The sequence below is a fragment of the Dipteris shenzhenensis genome, chromosome 20 (assembly GCF_047967505.1).
Source record: "Dipteris shenzhenensis isolate YYH24624 ecotype China chromosome 20, Dip_SZ_1.0, whole genome shotgun sequence".
NCBI classification, from domain to species: domain Eukaryota; kingdom Viridiplantae; phylum Streptophyta; class Polypodiopsida; order Gleicheniales; family Dipteridaceae; genus Dipteris; species Dipteris shenzhenensis.
Genome location: NC_141615.1, coordinates 1,098,316 through 1,113,207, shown reverse-complemented (window position 1 = coordinate 1,113,207; position 14,892 = coordinate 1,098,316). Strand labels below are relative to the sequence as shown.

Here is a 14,892-nt window from a genome sequence, read left to right as displayed (position 1 = left end):
TGTAGTGATGTAACCATCTGGTAAATATAGGTGATCTGAGCCATGATTTGAGAGTCAAGACATGGAAGGCTCAGGCAAATGGGGGTGTGGAGGGGGTGATTCATCATGTTGCACACCCTTCATAGGCATTTGCAGAGCATTGGAAGGAGAGGCCATTGAGGGAGGCTAGCACAGGGCTGAAACGGGAACTAGAATAGAAACAAAGGAGAGCGAGGAGGTTTCTTGGTGAGGTTAAGGATGGAGATGGAGCAGGTAAAGTACCAAAACAGATTAAACTCATAATGAGACAATCCTAGCTGATGGCGAGGGTGCTTTGGAGTATAGATGGGCAAAGTACACGCCAAACAGGTGAGCAAGAGAGGTCTCGAGGTGGCTTTCAGTAAGAGTGTGAGAGAGGGCAGCATAAGTCTGGCAAACAGTGGTGGGGAATGGCCGAAAACCAGCATGCACTGGTCACTCAAACACTCCACTTCACATGGACCTTTCCAAGCTCTTGTGGCACACGTTGCATGCACAAAAGTGCTTCATGCAGCCATGAATCTGCTCATGCGATGGCCCACGTGGTTTAGAAACTAGAGTGTGAAAACGAGAGTCACTTTATTAAAGTGAATACTTTGCTCTCATGCACACTAAAAGACAAGGTGGCACATGAACTCTCAAGTTCCATGCACACTAACCCTTTCACACGCATGGCTCGCTAGCTCCTTTTCAAAGCTCTCTTGCCAAATGCTTTACTCCAGTCTTCCCCATCCTTATGTGGATCCAACTGCTGTTCTTGAATGCCAAAATTGTTTCTGTCGTACTCCGACATGGAAGGTCATTTTCAGTTGCAAGTTGTCTCTCTTTAACAGTCTCATCTTAGCACTAGGTGCCTTGCCAAGTTCCCCACAACGGGCTTGTATATTGAGTAGGACAAGAATGTTGAGGTCCCGTACCCATGTTAACACAGATGCTTTTCATTTGCTCGCTTGTTTGCTTCTCACCTTGTTTGTGCTTGGAAGGCTCTACCTTGTTGACACTTTCTTTTAATGTCTTGGGATAGCCTTTGACAATTTCTACAAAAGCAACTTGGGATAGAAGCAAAATGCTCTCAGGTAAATGTGCACAGTTCGCGCATGAACGACAAACTGATCTTCTTGGATGATATGACCGACAAACTGATCTTTCCTGGACCTTACTGAATAATTTTAGGAAAATGACTCTTCAGCATGTATCGTCTTTTCCAATTCACAAGGTTAAAAAAGCATATGAAGAGTAGGATATATCAGAAGACCATCTCTCAGCCAATTATTGAAAACTAGCAATACCCTGGGAGTTTCAAACTCTCTATGGTTGCAGATAACACTGCAAAGCTTCAAACCTAAGATGACAAGTTAGCAGACTCGACTTGTTGTTGCTTTCATAGATGTTACATAAAATTTGCAGTGAAATTTTGAAGAAACCTTTGGGTTTTTACGTGTAATGGTAGGGGGAGCAACGTACAGGTGGGAGGTTGGCTGAAAAGCTTTATCTTTGCAAGGGAGAAAGAGTCATTAAGAAAACTGTATAGCCTCAACAATAATTTTTCCTCCCAAGTCAAAAAATCCAACTCTCTGATGCTTAGAACCGTAACATATTCCTCCTGTGTAGTATTGAAGGTATAAGTATACCGGAGTATCTATATCAATTTAATTTTAGGGAAACTCATGACTCCATTTGTCTTGAGCTTTTAAAATTGACATTTTGTAGGGTTTTGCTTATGCAATGGGATAATAATCGTTGAACTGAAATCCCAAACATACAGTGTGTGAGAATGCGAAGAATGCCTTCTGTTGATGTACTTGTGTACATTTTGTGTAGAGGCTTTCTGTTAAGCGAATGTGCATTAGGTTTTGCTATTGTTATCTTAGCTGTTCTTTTTTAAATCCTTCAAGAGCTCTTTTTAGGTACTGTAGAGTTGCATTGAGGTCATGCTGTATATGATTAATTTTGACATAGCTCTTGATATTTTTGCAGGAAACATGTGTATTATGGATTCGAAAGCAAATTCATTAGGTTCACCATTCAGTCCTCTTGCTGAACTTATAACTGGTAACAAGGCTTTGTAATGGCGAGGGACTCTGGTGTCACTGTGGTATATATCATAGGATATTATCCTGAAGAAGATTTTTCCACATAAAGAAGTATGTGGAGGTAACACCTGATCCAGAGATTTGACTGATTGATGGGAGTCATAAGACCCGGGTCAATTGATTGTTCAGATGTCTATGTTGTAATCTTGGTCGATAGGTTTGCTGCAGAGAGCTGAGAAATCTCTGTTTCATTCCTTTGTAGTCCTTGCTCTAATCGGTGATATCTTTTTGCATGCATGTTCTGTCCTGTATTTCTCCATGGGCAACAAAGGGAGAGGACTGGTCGCTGTTTGAGAGTTTCCAAGCAGTCGGGCCCAGGAAAGAAGAGTTTGAAGGCCTGTACATTTTTTGGAACACTCAATTGTTTATTTGTTTTGCCAGCTAGATTGTGCTGGTATCGTCTAATTTTTTGGCAGGTCGTATGCAACTCATGGCTCATTTGGCTGCCATATTTTAAAAAAATAAAATATCTGTAATTAGCTCCAGTGTTTTTTGTTTTTATTTAAAATCATCAACCTACTTAATCCACATCCACTTACCATCAAAGGCCAGGCTAACTTTTGATAATTTTGGGATCTGATGGGATCAAGAATCTTGTTTGAATGTGTGCACATAGCTAAGGATTTGAACGTGAGCTAGACAAGGCATGAGCCTGACAACATGAAATGTATACATGAAGTTTAGGGGGAATTTTTTCGGTGCAATCCACTTTGACTGTCTAAATTTCATAGGGTCTAATGCATGTACTATTAGTCTCTTATGTGCCTCTCATTATGTGATGTTTACACATTGGAACATTGAGGATTGATGACTTGTATAAGAAGGCACTCCAAGATATGCTATTTATCGCATGTGTACTTAGTTTGAGCACCGTAGCGTGTAAAGGGATGTAAGCAAGTCTCAATATATTCGTTCCTTAACACCATTGTAGCCTTGAATATAAATAGATGCCTTAATAACCCATCACAGAGAAACTAAATATTGTCAATCTTGAAGTTATCAAGATTACTCTTTGATTTATCCATTGTTAAGGGAATCCTACTATAAGAAATTTTAACACATCACTACTATCTTGAGGCACAATTTTTGTAGTGATTGTTAAGGCTACAACTTTAAACCCTCTATGAGTAGACCTATACCACCTCCTCATGCACTTACTTTACTCCACAACCCACATTGTATTTGCTACAATTTTATGCCATTCAGCAATTGGCATATGTGGTTGTGCAATGCATATTTATGTTTTACAATTAAAATTCAGTCCTTGGTATTGCCTTGCATACTACATTTGTGGTTTGGCCTCTATGACAGTCCATGTGGAATGATGCAAAACTTGACATTTTGAAGTTTATCATCCCACTATAGATTTGGCTTAAGTGGGTTGCTACTTCTCAAAAGAATGAGAAATAATCTATGGTTGAGTGTGTTGAAAGAACCTCAATACAAACACCTTTGTATAGATGGATGGTCAAGTATGTGTGGGTGTGTGGATCAAGGTTGCCTAAGTTTGTGGTACGGAATGTCCTGTACGGTTGATTGTGTTTAGGGTTTGCAAAACCTGTCCCTTTTTTTGCCCGTTTTTAAGCATTTGGTGTGCCTCTTCTCCATAGATGCATATATACCCCTCTCACCCCTCCCCCTCTCCAGCAAGCACTTTCCATCTCCCTAGCCACCAAGCAGCCCATTGCCCACCTCTCCATCTCCTTCTCCCTCTCCCTCCAAGAACATTCCTATCTATCTCTAACCCCCTCGATCTCCATCTCCATCTCCATCTCCATCTCCATCTCCATCTCCATCTCCATCAAGCTCCCTCTTCATCCCCCTCCTCCATCTTCATCTCCCTCCTTCTCCGCTCCATCAAGCTCCCTCTCCATCATCTTCGCTCTATCAAGCTCCCTTTCCATCACTTCTCTATCAAGTTTCCTCTTCTTCCAAACTCTCTCTCTCTGTCTGTCTTGGGTCTTGTTAACCCTATGGCAATAAGGATCAGAAGTGCAGTCTAGGGTAACAACTATGAGAGCATTGTGTGTGCAGAGTAGTGGCAAAGTTGTTAGCTGTGGCAACTAGGGCCAGAAGTGCAGTCTAGGGTAACAACTATGAGAGCATTGTGTGTGTAGAGTAGCGGTAAAGTTGTTAACCCTGTGGCAACAAGGGCCAGAAGTGCAGTCTAGGACAACAACGATGAGAGCATTATGTGTGTAGAGTAGCGGCCAAGCTCCGCTTGTAATATCTTGAGCCTGAAAGATGGTATGATATCTTTGAAAGGATGAGGATAGCCAAAATCCTCTTTAGAAAAGATCCAATCATATTTGCAAAATCAGGATCTTGAGAAAGAAAGACTAAAAACCTATACTTTCTGAGGTCCCTTCACTTTGTGTAGAGACCCAAAAGATCCCTTCACTTTGTATAAAGATCCAAAAGGTCCCCCCACTTTGTGTAGAGACCCAAAAAGTCTCTCCCAAAAGTGGAGGGACTCCTGTCCAAAAGGTCTCTTACAAAAGAGGTCCCACCACGGAGGTACCTACGGATTGTGTAGAGACCATGTATAGATGCCTCTCAATGGAATGAAGCTCCCACTCTTTGGGGTTCAGTGTTCAAGCTTACTATTGTGTTCATGCGATTGATCTCCATTGCGTCCATGCTCTCTTACACTATCGTATCCTAGCATGCCCTTACCCTTGCACTCTCTAGCCTTGTACTCCCTCCTCCTTCTCCTTCCTCCTCATTTCTCTCTTCTCCGTCACCTCTCCCTCTCTCCTCCTCTCCTCACCTCTCTCTTCCTTCTCCTTCCTTATCCCTCCTCCTCAACCCTTATCCCTCGAATCCGTGAAGGAGACTAGCTCTCCACTCCTCAACCTTGAACTCCTCTTAAACCCTGCAACCCCCTCTGAACCCTGGAACTCCTGGTTAGCTCTCTCAACCATGTCCCCCTTTCAAACCCTGAAATCCCCTTCTAAACCCTTGAACTTTTGTGGAGGTGAGAGCCTCCATCAATCGTTATAATCAAGCCCTCTTTCTCACCCACGCGTGCATGAGATCTGCTTTCCATGCTTTAGTCTACACCTCTAATCGGAACACGACCCGAGGACCTATGCTACACTTGTGAATACCTATGCTACAACGAGCAACGACACGACTGTAGGTGACCAACACCCTCGGAACCTGTACATGGGATAAATAGAGACAACATGCCTCTCCATCAAGCTCCACCTCCTTCCCCATCTCCCTCACAATCAAGCTTCTCTTCATCTCCCTTGGGCCTCTCCATCTCCCTATCCCTCCCTCTCCCTCTCCATCTCTCTTCTCCTCCATCTCCATTTCTTTCTTTTTCTCCAAGCATTAAGATTCAAGCCTCTCTCTCTCTCTCTCTCTCTCTCAACGCCACCGGCTATTCATGAAGCCTTTTCCTTGCATTGTACTTTGACAGAGTGAAAGAGAAGTCCAATGTTTGCAAGTGGCATTGCAAGTATTGCCCCGAGGTCCAAACTACTAGTGTGACCCGTTAATGGCCTTATCCATTTGTGTAAGTTGGGTGGGCAATCCGCACCATGCACGGGGAATCCTGAGGACATTTTTCAAGAATGTTGTCAAAAGTACCTACCCTTGAAGTGAAGGAAGAAGACCTCTAGGGCACGAGAGAAGATGGTGTGCCCGGACATTTCGCACGGAGGATGGGGCCTCTCATTATGTGATGTCGCACGGAGGATGGGGCCTCTCATTATGTGATGTTTACACATTGGAACATTAAGGATTGATGACTTGTATAAGAAGGCAGTCCAAGAAATGCTATTTATCGATTGTGTACTTAGTTTGAGCATCTTAATGCGTAAAGGGATGTAAGCAAGTCTTAATATATTTGTTCCTTAATACTGTTGTAGCCTTGAGTATAAATAGATGCCTAATAACCCATCGTGGATAAAATAAATATTGTGAATCTTTGAAGTTATCAAGATTAGACTCCTTTTAATTTTATCCATTTTTAAGGGAATCCTACTGTAAGACATCTTAACAAACCACTACTATCTTGCAACACAATTTTTGTAGTGGTGGTTGAGGAACCCTCTATGAGTAGACCTATACCACCTGCTCATGCACTTACTTTACTCCATAACCTACATTGTATTTGCTACAATTTTATGTCATTCAACACTTGGCATATGTGGTTGCGTAGTGCATATTTATGTCTTACAATTAAATTTTAGCCCTTGGTATCACCTTGCATACTACATTTGTGGTTTGGCCTCTACGACAGTCCATGTGGAATGATGCAAAACTCGACATTTTGTAGTTTATCATTGCACTATAGATTTGGCTTAAGTGGGTTGCTACTTCTGAAAAGAATGAGAGCACTAAAAGTAATTTTATAATCTATGGTTGAGTGTACTGACATACAAACACCTTTGTATAGATGGATGGTTAAATATGTGTGGGTGTGTGTATGAGGGTTGCCTATGTTCGAGGTACAGAATATCTCGTACGGTTGAGTGTGTTTAGGGTTTGCTAGCCAATTAGGGTTTGCAAAATCTACCCTTTTTTTGCCCGTTTTTGAGCATTTGGGGTGCCTCTCCTCCAAACATGTATATATATATCCCTCTCACCCCTCCCCCTCTCTAGCAAGCACTCTTCCCTCTCCATCTCCCTAGCCACAAAGCAGCTCGCTGCCCACCTCTCCATCTCCTTCTCTCTCTCCCTCCAAGAACATTCCTCTCTATCTCCATCTCCATCTCCATCTCCATCTCCATCTCCATCTCCATCTCCATCTCCATCTCCATCAAGCATCCCCTCCCTCTCCATCAAGCTCCCCCTCCATCTCCATCAAGCTCCCTCTTCATCCCCCTCCTCCATCTTCATCTCCCTCCATCTCCACTCCATCAATCTCCCTCTCCGTCACTTCTCTATCAAGTTCCCTCTTTATCCCCTTCTCCATCAAGCTCCCCCTCCCCCTCCATCTCCATCTCCATCTCCATCTCCATCTCCATCTCCATCTCCATCTCCCTCTACATCAAGCTCTCTCTCCATCTCCCTCGGGCCTGCTCCACCTCCTTCCCCATCTCCCTCTCCATCAAGCTCCTCTCCATGTCCCTTGGGACTCTCCATCAAGCTCCCTCTCCATCTACCTCTCCCTCCCTCTCCATCTATCTTTCTCTCGATCTCCATCTCTCTCCTTCTTCATCTCCATCTCTCTCTTTTCCTCCGAGCATCAAGATTAATCCTATGTGCCCTTCTCTCTCTCTCTCTCTCTCTCTCTCTCTCTCTCTCTTCTGATGCCACCGGCTATTCATGAAGCCTTTTCCTTGCATTGTACTTACTTTGAGAGAGTGAAAAAGAAGTCCAATGTTTGCAAGTAGCATTGCAAGTATTTCCTCGAGATCCAAATTGCTAGTGTGACCTGCCGCCTTATCGATTTGTGTAAGTTGGGTGGGCAATCCGGACCATGCACGGGGATTCTCAAGGACATTTTTCAAGAATGTTGCCAAAAATACCTACCCTTGAAGTGAAGGAAGAAGACCTCTATGGCACGAGAGGAGATGGTGTGCTTGGACATTTAGCTCGGAGGATGAGCTCTCAATCCGTCTCTGTTGCCTTTGTCGGGTCTATGTTCTCCGGCATGGCATCAAAGAGAACAAAGATAAGTGACGTACCAAGAAGGAGACAAGCCATTCTTGCCCAAGCCATGGGTGCGGTCCATTATCATTCCTCAAGGAGAGGCAAAGACAAGTTGAAATTGAGATGCTTGCACCGTCATTGAGTGCAATCTCTCTTTCCATGTAGTTAGATGTGAACAGTGGCAAAGAGAATGGTGAAAGCCATAGCCTTGGCCCGGTCCATGTGAAGGGTGGTGGGATGGAGTTAGCTACAATGATATGCGACCAAGAAGCTGGATGAAGAGAGGGAGAGAATCAACAAGTTTCTTAAGCCCGTGTGTGTTGGGTCGACCAAGTATGGATGCTTTGCTGAGAGACCACGTTCAACATCATGTGATTACATGTGCAATAGCACTAACACATATAGAGGGCTATAAAGGAAAGGGTTAGATGCCCTAATCCTAACCATAAATGGGTTTGTATATATTCTACATTTTCAACTAAATCTAATCCTGAATGGACTAGGAGAGAGATACGAGAATCTAGTCCAGAGTATTGCCATTCAATGACAAATTTCGACATTGGCTCCATCAGTTTTACTTGGTGAAGAACTCATGACTCAGGCCATTCATGTACGCAAAGGTCTTTCCAATGATCAAGCATTCATAGCTTCAGATAGAAGCAGAGGCACAAGCCTGAGGCAGAGGTAGATCATTCCAGTGAAGTGGTCATCATCAGCAACAAAATCAGCATCAAAGTTAGAATCAACATAAGCATCATCCTCAGCAACATCAGAATCAGCAAAGAGGAAATCGTTTCAATCAAGGAAGATTCCAAGGACGAGGAAATGCATCCACCAACGTGTCAAACATTCAGTGCAACTACTATCATAAGTTGGACACTATGAAAGAGATTGCTGCAAGAAGTAGTATGACCAAGGCGATCAATCCATCAGCAATCGAGGGAATTTTCACGAAAGAGGAAATCATCGTGGTGGACATTCTAGTCATAGTCATTATGCAAATGAACATGGAAAAATGTTTCTTGCAAACGAGAAAATTCAAAAGACTCATATAGTGTATCTAGACACACATTGCAATCCAAAAGAGAATTTCAGCTATCAAGTTGACCAAGCAGATCAGGATCCTTGGTACATCGACAATGGTACATCATCTCATATGACAAAGCATCAGGAATGGTTCACAGATATGAAACCATATAAGGTCAAAAGAATGTCATCTACACGACAGATAATACACCGAATCTAGTTCAAGGGACATTCATTGTACCTATGAACAATTTCATTGGTACAAAAGGATTGGTGAAATATGCATTCTATGTTCCGAAGCTCAGCAAGAACCTCTTATCAGTAGGTCAAATGACGGAACACAACTACCAAGTCATCTTTGACGGAGATGAATCCAAGATCAGAGAAAAATCCAGAGGATTTCAACTAGTAGGAAAAGCAATCAAGGAAGGACGCTTGTTCATAATGCTAGCTACAGTACTAGATTTGCATGCCATATTAGCTCAACCGCAACAGATGCCACTTTTCGAAAAATGGCACAAGAGATATGGACATGTTAATTTCAAGAGCTTGATAGATATCGGGAATTAGAATATGGCGATTGGGATTCCTGAGCTACAGTTTCTCGGAAAGTTTGCGAAGCATGCTGCTTCAACAAACAAAGGCAAACCAACTTTAGCAGAAGTACCTCTCGAGCACAAGGTATTCTTGATTTGTTTCATGCGAATGCATGGAGTTATGGCCAGACCCGTAGCATTAATGGTTCACTTTAGTACTTGACTTTCATCGACGACTACAATAGATATTGTTGGGTCTACTTTTTGAAAGAGAAATTTGAAGTGTTTTCCAAATTTTAAGAATTCAAAGCCATGGTAGAAAACTAGATAGGCAAAAAGATCAAAGTTATGAGATTAGATAGAGGAGGTTAATACATGTCTTCAGCATTCATGAACTTTTGCAGAAGTCACGATATTCAAAGATAACTCACTTGTACAGATACTCCTTAGCAGAATGCAAGAGCTGAAAGGAAGAATGGTACTTTAGGAGATAGTGCTAGAGCAATGCATAGTCAGAAGCATCTTCTGAATCAGTATTGGGCAAAAGCAATAGCCACTACAAACTACTTGCTTAATCGGCGTCCTACCGAACCGATTCAGGGTATGACACCTTATGAAACATTCACTGGACATAAGCCACGATATTCAAAGATAATTCACTTGTGTAGATACTCCTCAGCAGAATGCAAGAGATAAAAGGAAGAATGCTACTTTAGGAGATAGTGCTAGATGCTTAGTGAGAAGCATCTTTCGAATCAGTATTGGGCAGAAGCAATAGCCACTACAAACTACTTGCTTAATCGGCTTCCTACCGAATCGATTCAGATCGACAAGTATTTTGCTTATTTGGGATACATGAAGTTCAATGCAGATCATAATCTCTACTACAAAGTTCAAGGGGAAGACATTACTATTGCACTTTTGTACACAGATGATCTGATTGTGACTGGAAGCAAGGATAGCTTCATCAAAAAGCTAAAACAAGACTTATCTATAGAGTTCGACATGAAAGATCTTGGACTTATGCACTATTGTCTTGGAATTGAGTTCTGGAGAGATTCAGATAGCACTTGTCAGCTGAAATATGTTGATAGTCTTCTAAAGAAGCTTCATATGGCAAATTTTAAGATTGTAGCCACTGCCATGGAATAGAGTTTGAAACTTACAAAAGATCCATAAAAGCCTACAGTCAATCACAGGTACTACAAGCAGCTCATCGGATCTCTTATATATCTGACTATCACACGGCCAGATATTTGTTATGCAGTAAGTTCATTTGTACAATTTAAGGCAAATCCAAAGCAGTCTCGCTGGAATGTAGCCAAAAGAGTCTTGAGATACATCAAAGATACGAGACATTTTGGGATAGAATATAGAGGAAGTCATCCAAGGTTGCATGGATACTGTGAAAGTGACTAGGCCGGAGATCATGAGACCAGGAGATCCACACAGGGATATGCATTTTTCCTTGGTCAAGGTGCTATATCATGGTTGTTAAATAAACAGCCAATTATTTCTTTGTCTTTAACGAAGCAGAATATAGGGCACTCACTACAGGTGCATGTGAGGCTATATGGCTCAGAAGACTATTGTTAGAAGAAGACTACTTTGATGAATTAAAGCCAACAACAATATACTGTGATAATCAATCTGCTTAAGCATTGGCCAAGAATCTAGTATATCACTCTAGGACAAAGCACATTGATGTCAGAGAGCACTTCACCAGAGAAAGAGTGTTACTTGTTGACATCACACTGTAGCATTGTGATAACAAAAAGAATGTTGTAGACATCTTTACCAAACCACTCGGTAAAGAGCTTTTTGAGAAACACCAACAAGCTCTTGGTTTGATGTAGAGGAAGGACATTCCCATTAAAGGGGTGTGATGGAATGTAATGCTTAGTCCTTCTTCGATTCCCTAGAATCATCATCTTGAGGAAAGGCTTACTTCAAGATGTTGATTTTGAGGAAAGGTGTTGAGAGACCATGCTCAACATCATGTGATTATATGCGCATAGCACTAACACATATAGAGTGCTATAAATGAAAGAGTTAGATGCCCTACTGTAACCCTTAATGGATTTGTATATATTCTACATTTTCAACTAAATTTAGTGTACAATTAGTCATTTGTGGTGTGCTCTCTAGCTGTGCCTTCTCTCCTTATCTCCACTCTTCTCCTCTCCCCTCTTCATATTTTGTCATTCTCCATTCTCTCCAATGGATGGTGTCATAAAAAGAAGAGAGGTATCATCAATATTCTTGTATCTTGTCCTCTTGGCACATACTTCTTGTGCTGTGGATGTAGGAGAGAAGGGAAGAAAAACCACCACCTCCTTTGTCTATTGCCACATTCAGGAAGCTATACTTGAGATAAGTTGAGAATCATGTATGATGTAACTTCTATAGATTATTTGATCTCCATAAGAAATCTATTTCTTCTTCTTGAATCTTACTTGTCATGTAGGTCGGTCCCACAAATATGGTGCAAGTCATAATGGACAATGCCTCCAATTGTAGGTCCATGGGTAGTATGTTTGAAAGGAAGTTTCTCTCAATAGTGTGGACTCCATGTGCTAGTCATTTCCTTCACCTTCTCATGGAGGACATAGGTAAATTGTCATGATGAGTAAAGACCATTGTGAGTGATGCTTGCTCCATTGTGAGCTTTATCAACTCCAAAAAACAAGCTTCTTGCCATCTTTCATGTCTACTTCGACTTGGAGTTGAAGAAGCCATCAAAGACATGATTTGTTGTTGCTATGTGGCTACTTCTTAAGTGGCTCTATGATGTTCAAAACAAGCTTTAAAAAATGTTCACGTTGGGCAGTCTCGGATGATCGCAACCTTTTGCAATATCATATTGATCAACTGGTCCGTGTGGTCAGTCGCTAGCAAGTTCCTTTGCGTGTATTCGGTCACATACATCTCGAGGTCCTCGTTGCTCAATATGAGGCCGCGCATTTGGCATTCGACAAAGTAGGATCCAACTGTGTTGGCAGGTGATATGAGCTCCGTTTCATTCCTGAAGCTGAGTTTTCGCAAGAGCACGTTGTAGAAGTACCCCTCTGGTTGATGTCCAGGGTGGTAGTCAGTGAATCTGACTACTCGCTCACATTTTGCGATCCTGTTGCCGAAGAGGTCAAGACCGACCGTTCCACGTTGCGTTTCCTTGGGCTTTCGTATCACATATTGCCTATGGTAATCGTAGAACGTGCTCTCCTCGATGACGCTCGGTCTCCCGTAGTATATGTCGACTGGGTGCAGGGTGACGTTGTTGTTTCGCGAGACGATGCGTTGTCTTAGAGATGGTGGCGAGGAGTCGACATAGTGAACGGTCTCGCTCCTTGTGATTATTGGTATCTGCATGCAGTTTAGCGCGGCCTCTATTGGAGAGGTTGGTTTTGATAGGAGGCTCGCGGCGATGAGTTTCAGCTTTACTTCGTCGAGATGTTGCAACCCCAAACATGAGGCGTCTTCTGAACGGATGTTTAATTTGCCCATTGGTTCAGATTTCATCACGTACTTGAGGAGGTAGTGAGAGATTGAAGAGTTTGTCACCCGCTGTATGTTCATGTGCGCACCCCACAACAGTAACACGGAAGGGTGGTAAGGGACGACGTTTCGGTGCTCATGTCCCAGCCGGTAATACAACCAACGTTGCGTCAGAGGGTCGAGGATGGGTTCATATTCTGGCTGTGTTGCGAAAGGGAAGCCGTGCTTGCAACTGTGGTGTGACGGTCCGACGTAGCAAATAATGGTTTGAAGGAGAGTCAAGTGCAACTCAACAAGACACTAAAGACATTCAATGGCTTTTCTTGAAAGAGTCTTTTTGGCAAGGGGTGAATGCCATTGTCATTGCCATTACGCCCTTGTACAAGGTATTGTGCATGTCCGACATGGAGGGGGCTACTTTAGGGCTTCTCCATCACTTCATGAAAAAGGCCATTGCGAAGATTAGCACCTCTATTGTTCTAGATACAGATATTAGTCTGCCATGGTAACTTATAAACCTACACTCCTAATATCAAATCTTGTTTCTTTGATTTTGAATGTCGATTAATAATCTCTCAAGTCTAACTTATCGCTATTTTCTTAGGACATTATTGATATCTTGGATACCACATCAAAGCGCAATGACATCCTCTTTCATGTCAACAAGAGGTGGAAGTGGATGAAATGTCCCATCCGTTGTTTTGCTGACCTCATGCATCCCGATTTTAAGGTCCCTTGTCTCTTTATGCATGAGGGCTTGGCCTCTGATAGAGATCCATATATTCCAAAATATTTACACGAGGACAAGCATGGCGCATTTCTTCAAGAACTCATAAACTACAATGACCAAAGGGGAACCGCATTTGCTTCTACCGTGTGTTGGAAGACGGACTCCAAAACCTCTTTTTTGGTGGGAGTCTTTTGGCTACCAGTTGTCCCATCTACAAAAAGTATCTATGAGGGTTCTTGCATAGGTAATTGGAAATCTAAAGCTATGACACTACACTCTAATATTTAAATTCATACCTCTAGGCTCTTGTAACTCGTTTACTTAACATTAGTGTTTGATGTACATTAGGATCTCTCATCAGGTTCGTGTGAGAGGAATTGGTCTGCTTAATTTCTCATACACACAATGATACACAACACACTTAGCACAAAACAATTGGAGCGGCTTATTTATTATCACTCTAACTTATGTATGTTGCACAGATGCCTATGGCTAGACAGGTAGACTTTATTGTAAAATCATATTTGCTCTCTATACTTGTAAGTTGTAAACAATGGTACTTGTCACTTGACACTTGTAAGTAGGTCTTAAGTTCTAACTACAGTCTACACCTTAAATTTTCAGATAAATGTGGATGAGTGCAAGCTATCAGTGAATAAGCTTCGGAGTGTCAATAGAGAGTGTGATCCAGAGAAGGACCGGATTTTTAGGGACCTCTACTTGGAGCTGGAGAGATAGATCGATGAGTGTCACACACTCGCATTGGGAGAAGGATCACCATTCTAGTTGGTGGCACTCATGGTGGCAAAGCATCCATAGCCTGTATTAGGACATCCATGCCATCAGCCCCTCAAACCTATGTGAGGTGCGGCTCTGGGAGCACATCAACAACATTAGTTGTTGCTGAGGACACCCTTATGGCTAGAGATATGGAGTATGATGAGGAGGGCAATGTGCTTAGTGAGGGTGACTATGGTGAGGGGTCTCATGGATCCTCATCATCCTCTAGTGAGAATGATCATAGTTCTAGACATTGTGAGCCATGTCTCAATTTCATTCATACATAATCTCAATAACACTTAGACTTGTCATTTAGAAAATCTCTTCTAATTTTGTTACCATATTAGCTACTTGTAGCTTTGAATCCTCTGAATCTTGATTAGAAATTATTTATCATCCTTCTTCATTTTGCAGTCCTTAGCAAATGTCTCGGTTGGTCATAGTACAAAAGCTTTTTTTTCCCCTCACTACCACTAGGTGAAGAGTCCACCTCATCTTAGTTTTTTTATCTTCCTTTTATGGTTGGGCTTTCCATTTCCAAGTTTATCCTTTCCTGTTCCCTTTCTCTTGTCTTTTGTAATAAATGATTTGTCGTAGATAAGCCAAA

General features: G+C 42.2%; 1 protein-coding gene and 1 pseudogene across 3 annotated transcripts in view; both read left to right on the top strand.

Moving 5' to 3' along the window:
• LOC147889106 (maltose excess protein 1-like, chloroplastic) overlaps positions 1-2,810 on the top strand; it is a 48,051-nt gene extending 45,241 nt beyond the window's left edge. The window contains exons 9-10 of one of the 3 annotated variants that reach the window (XR_015542940.1): positions 1,996-2,162; positions 2,383-2,810. Coding sequence is in view for 1 of the 3 variants with exons in the window: in XM_087391934.1 (XP_087248060.1) it covers positions 1,996-2,087 (92 nt within the window). In the remaining 2 variants the exon portion in view is untranslated. Of the gene's footprint in view, positions 1-1,995 lie in introns of all 3 variants that reach the window. The other 2 variants (XR_015542939.1, XM_087391934.1) reach the window with 2 other exon arrangements.
• A 6,507-nt stretch (positions 2,811-9,317) lies between these two features.
• Positions 9,318-14,572, top strand: LOC147889105 (uncharacterized; annotated as a pseudogene).
• The last annotated feature ends 320 nt before the right edge of the window (positions 14,573-14,892 follow it).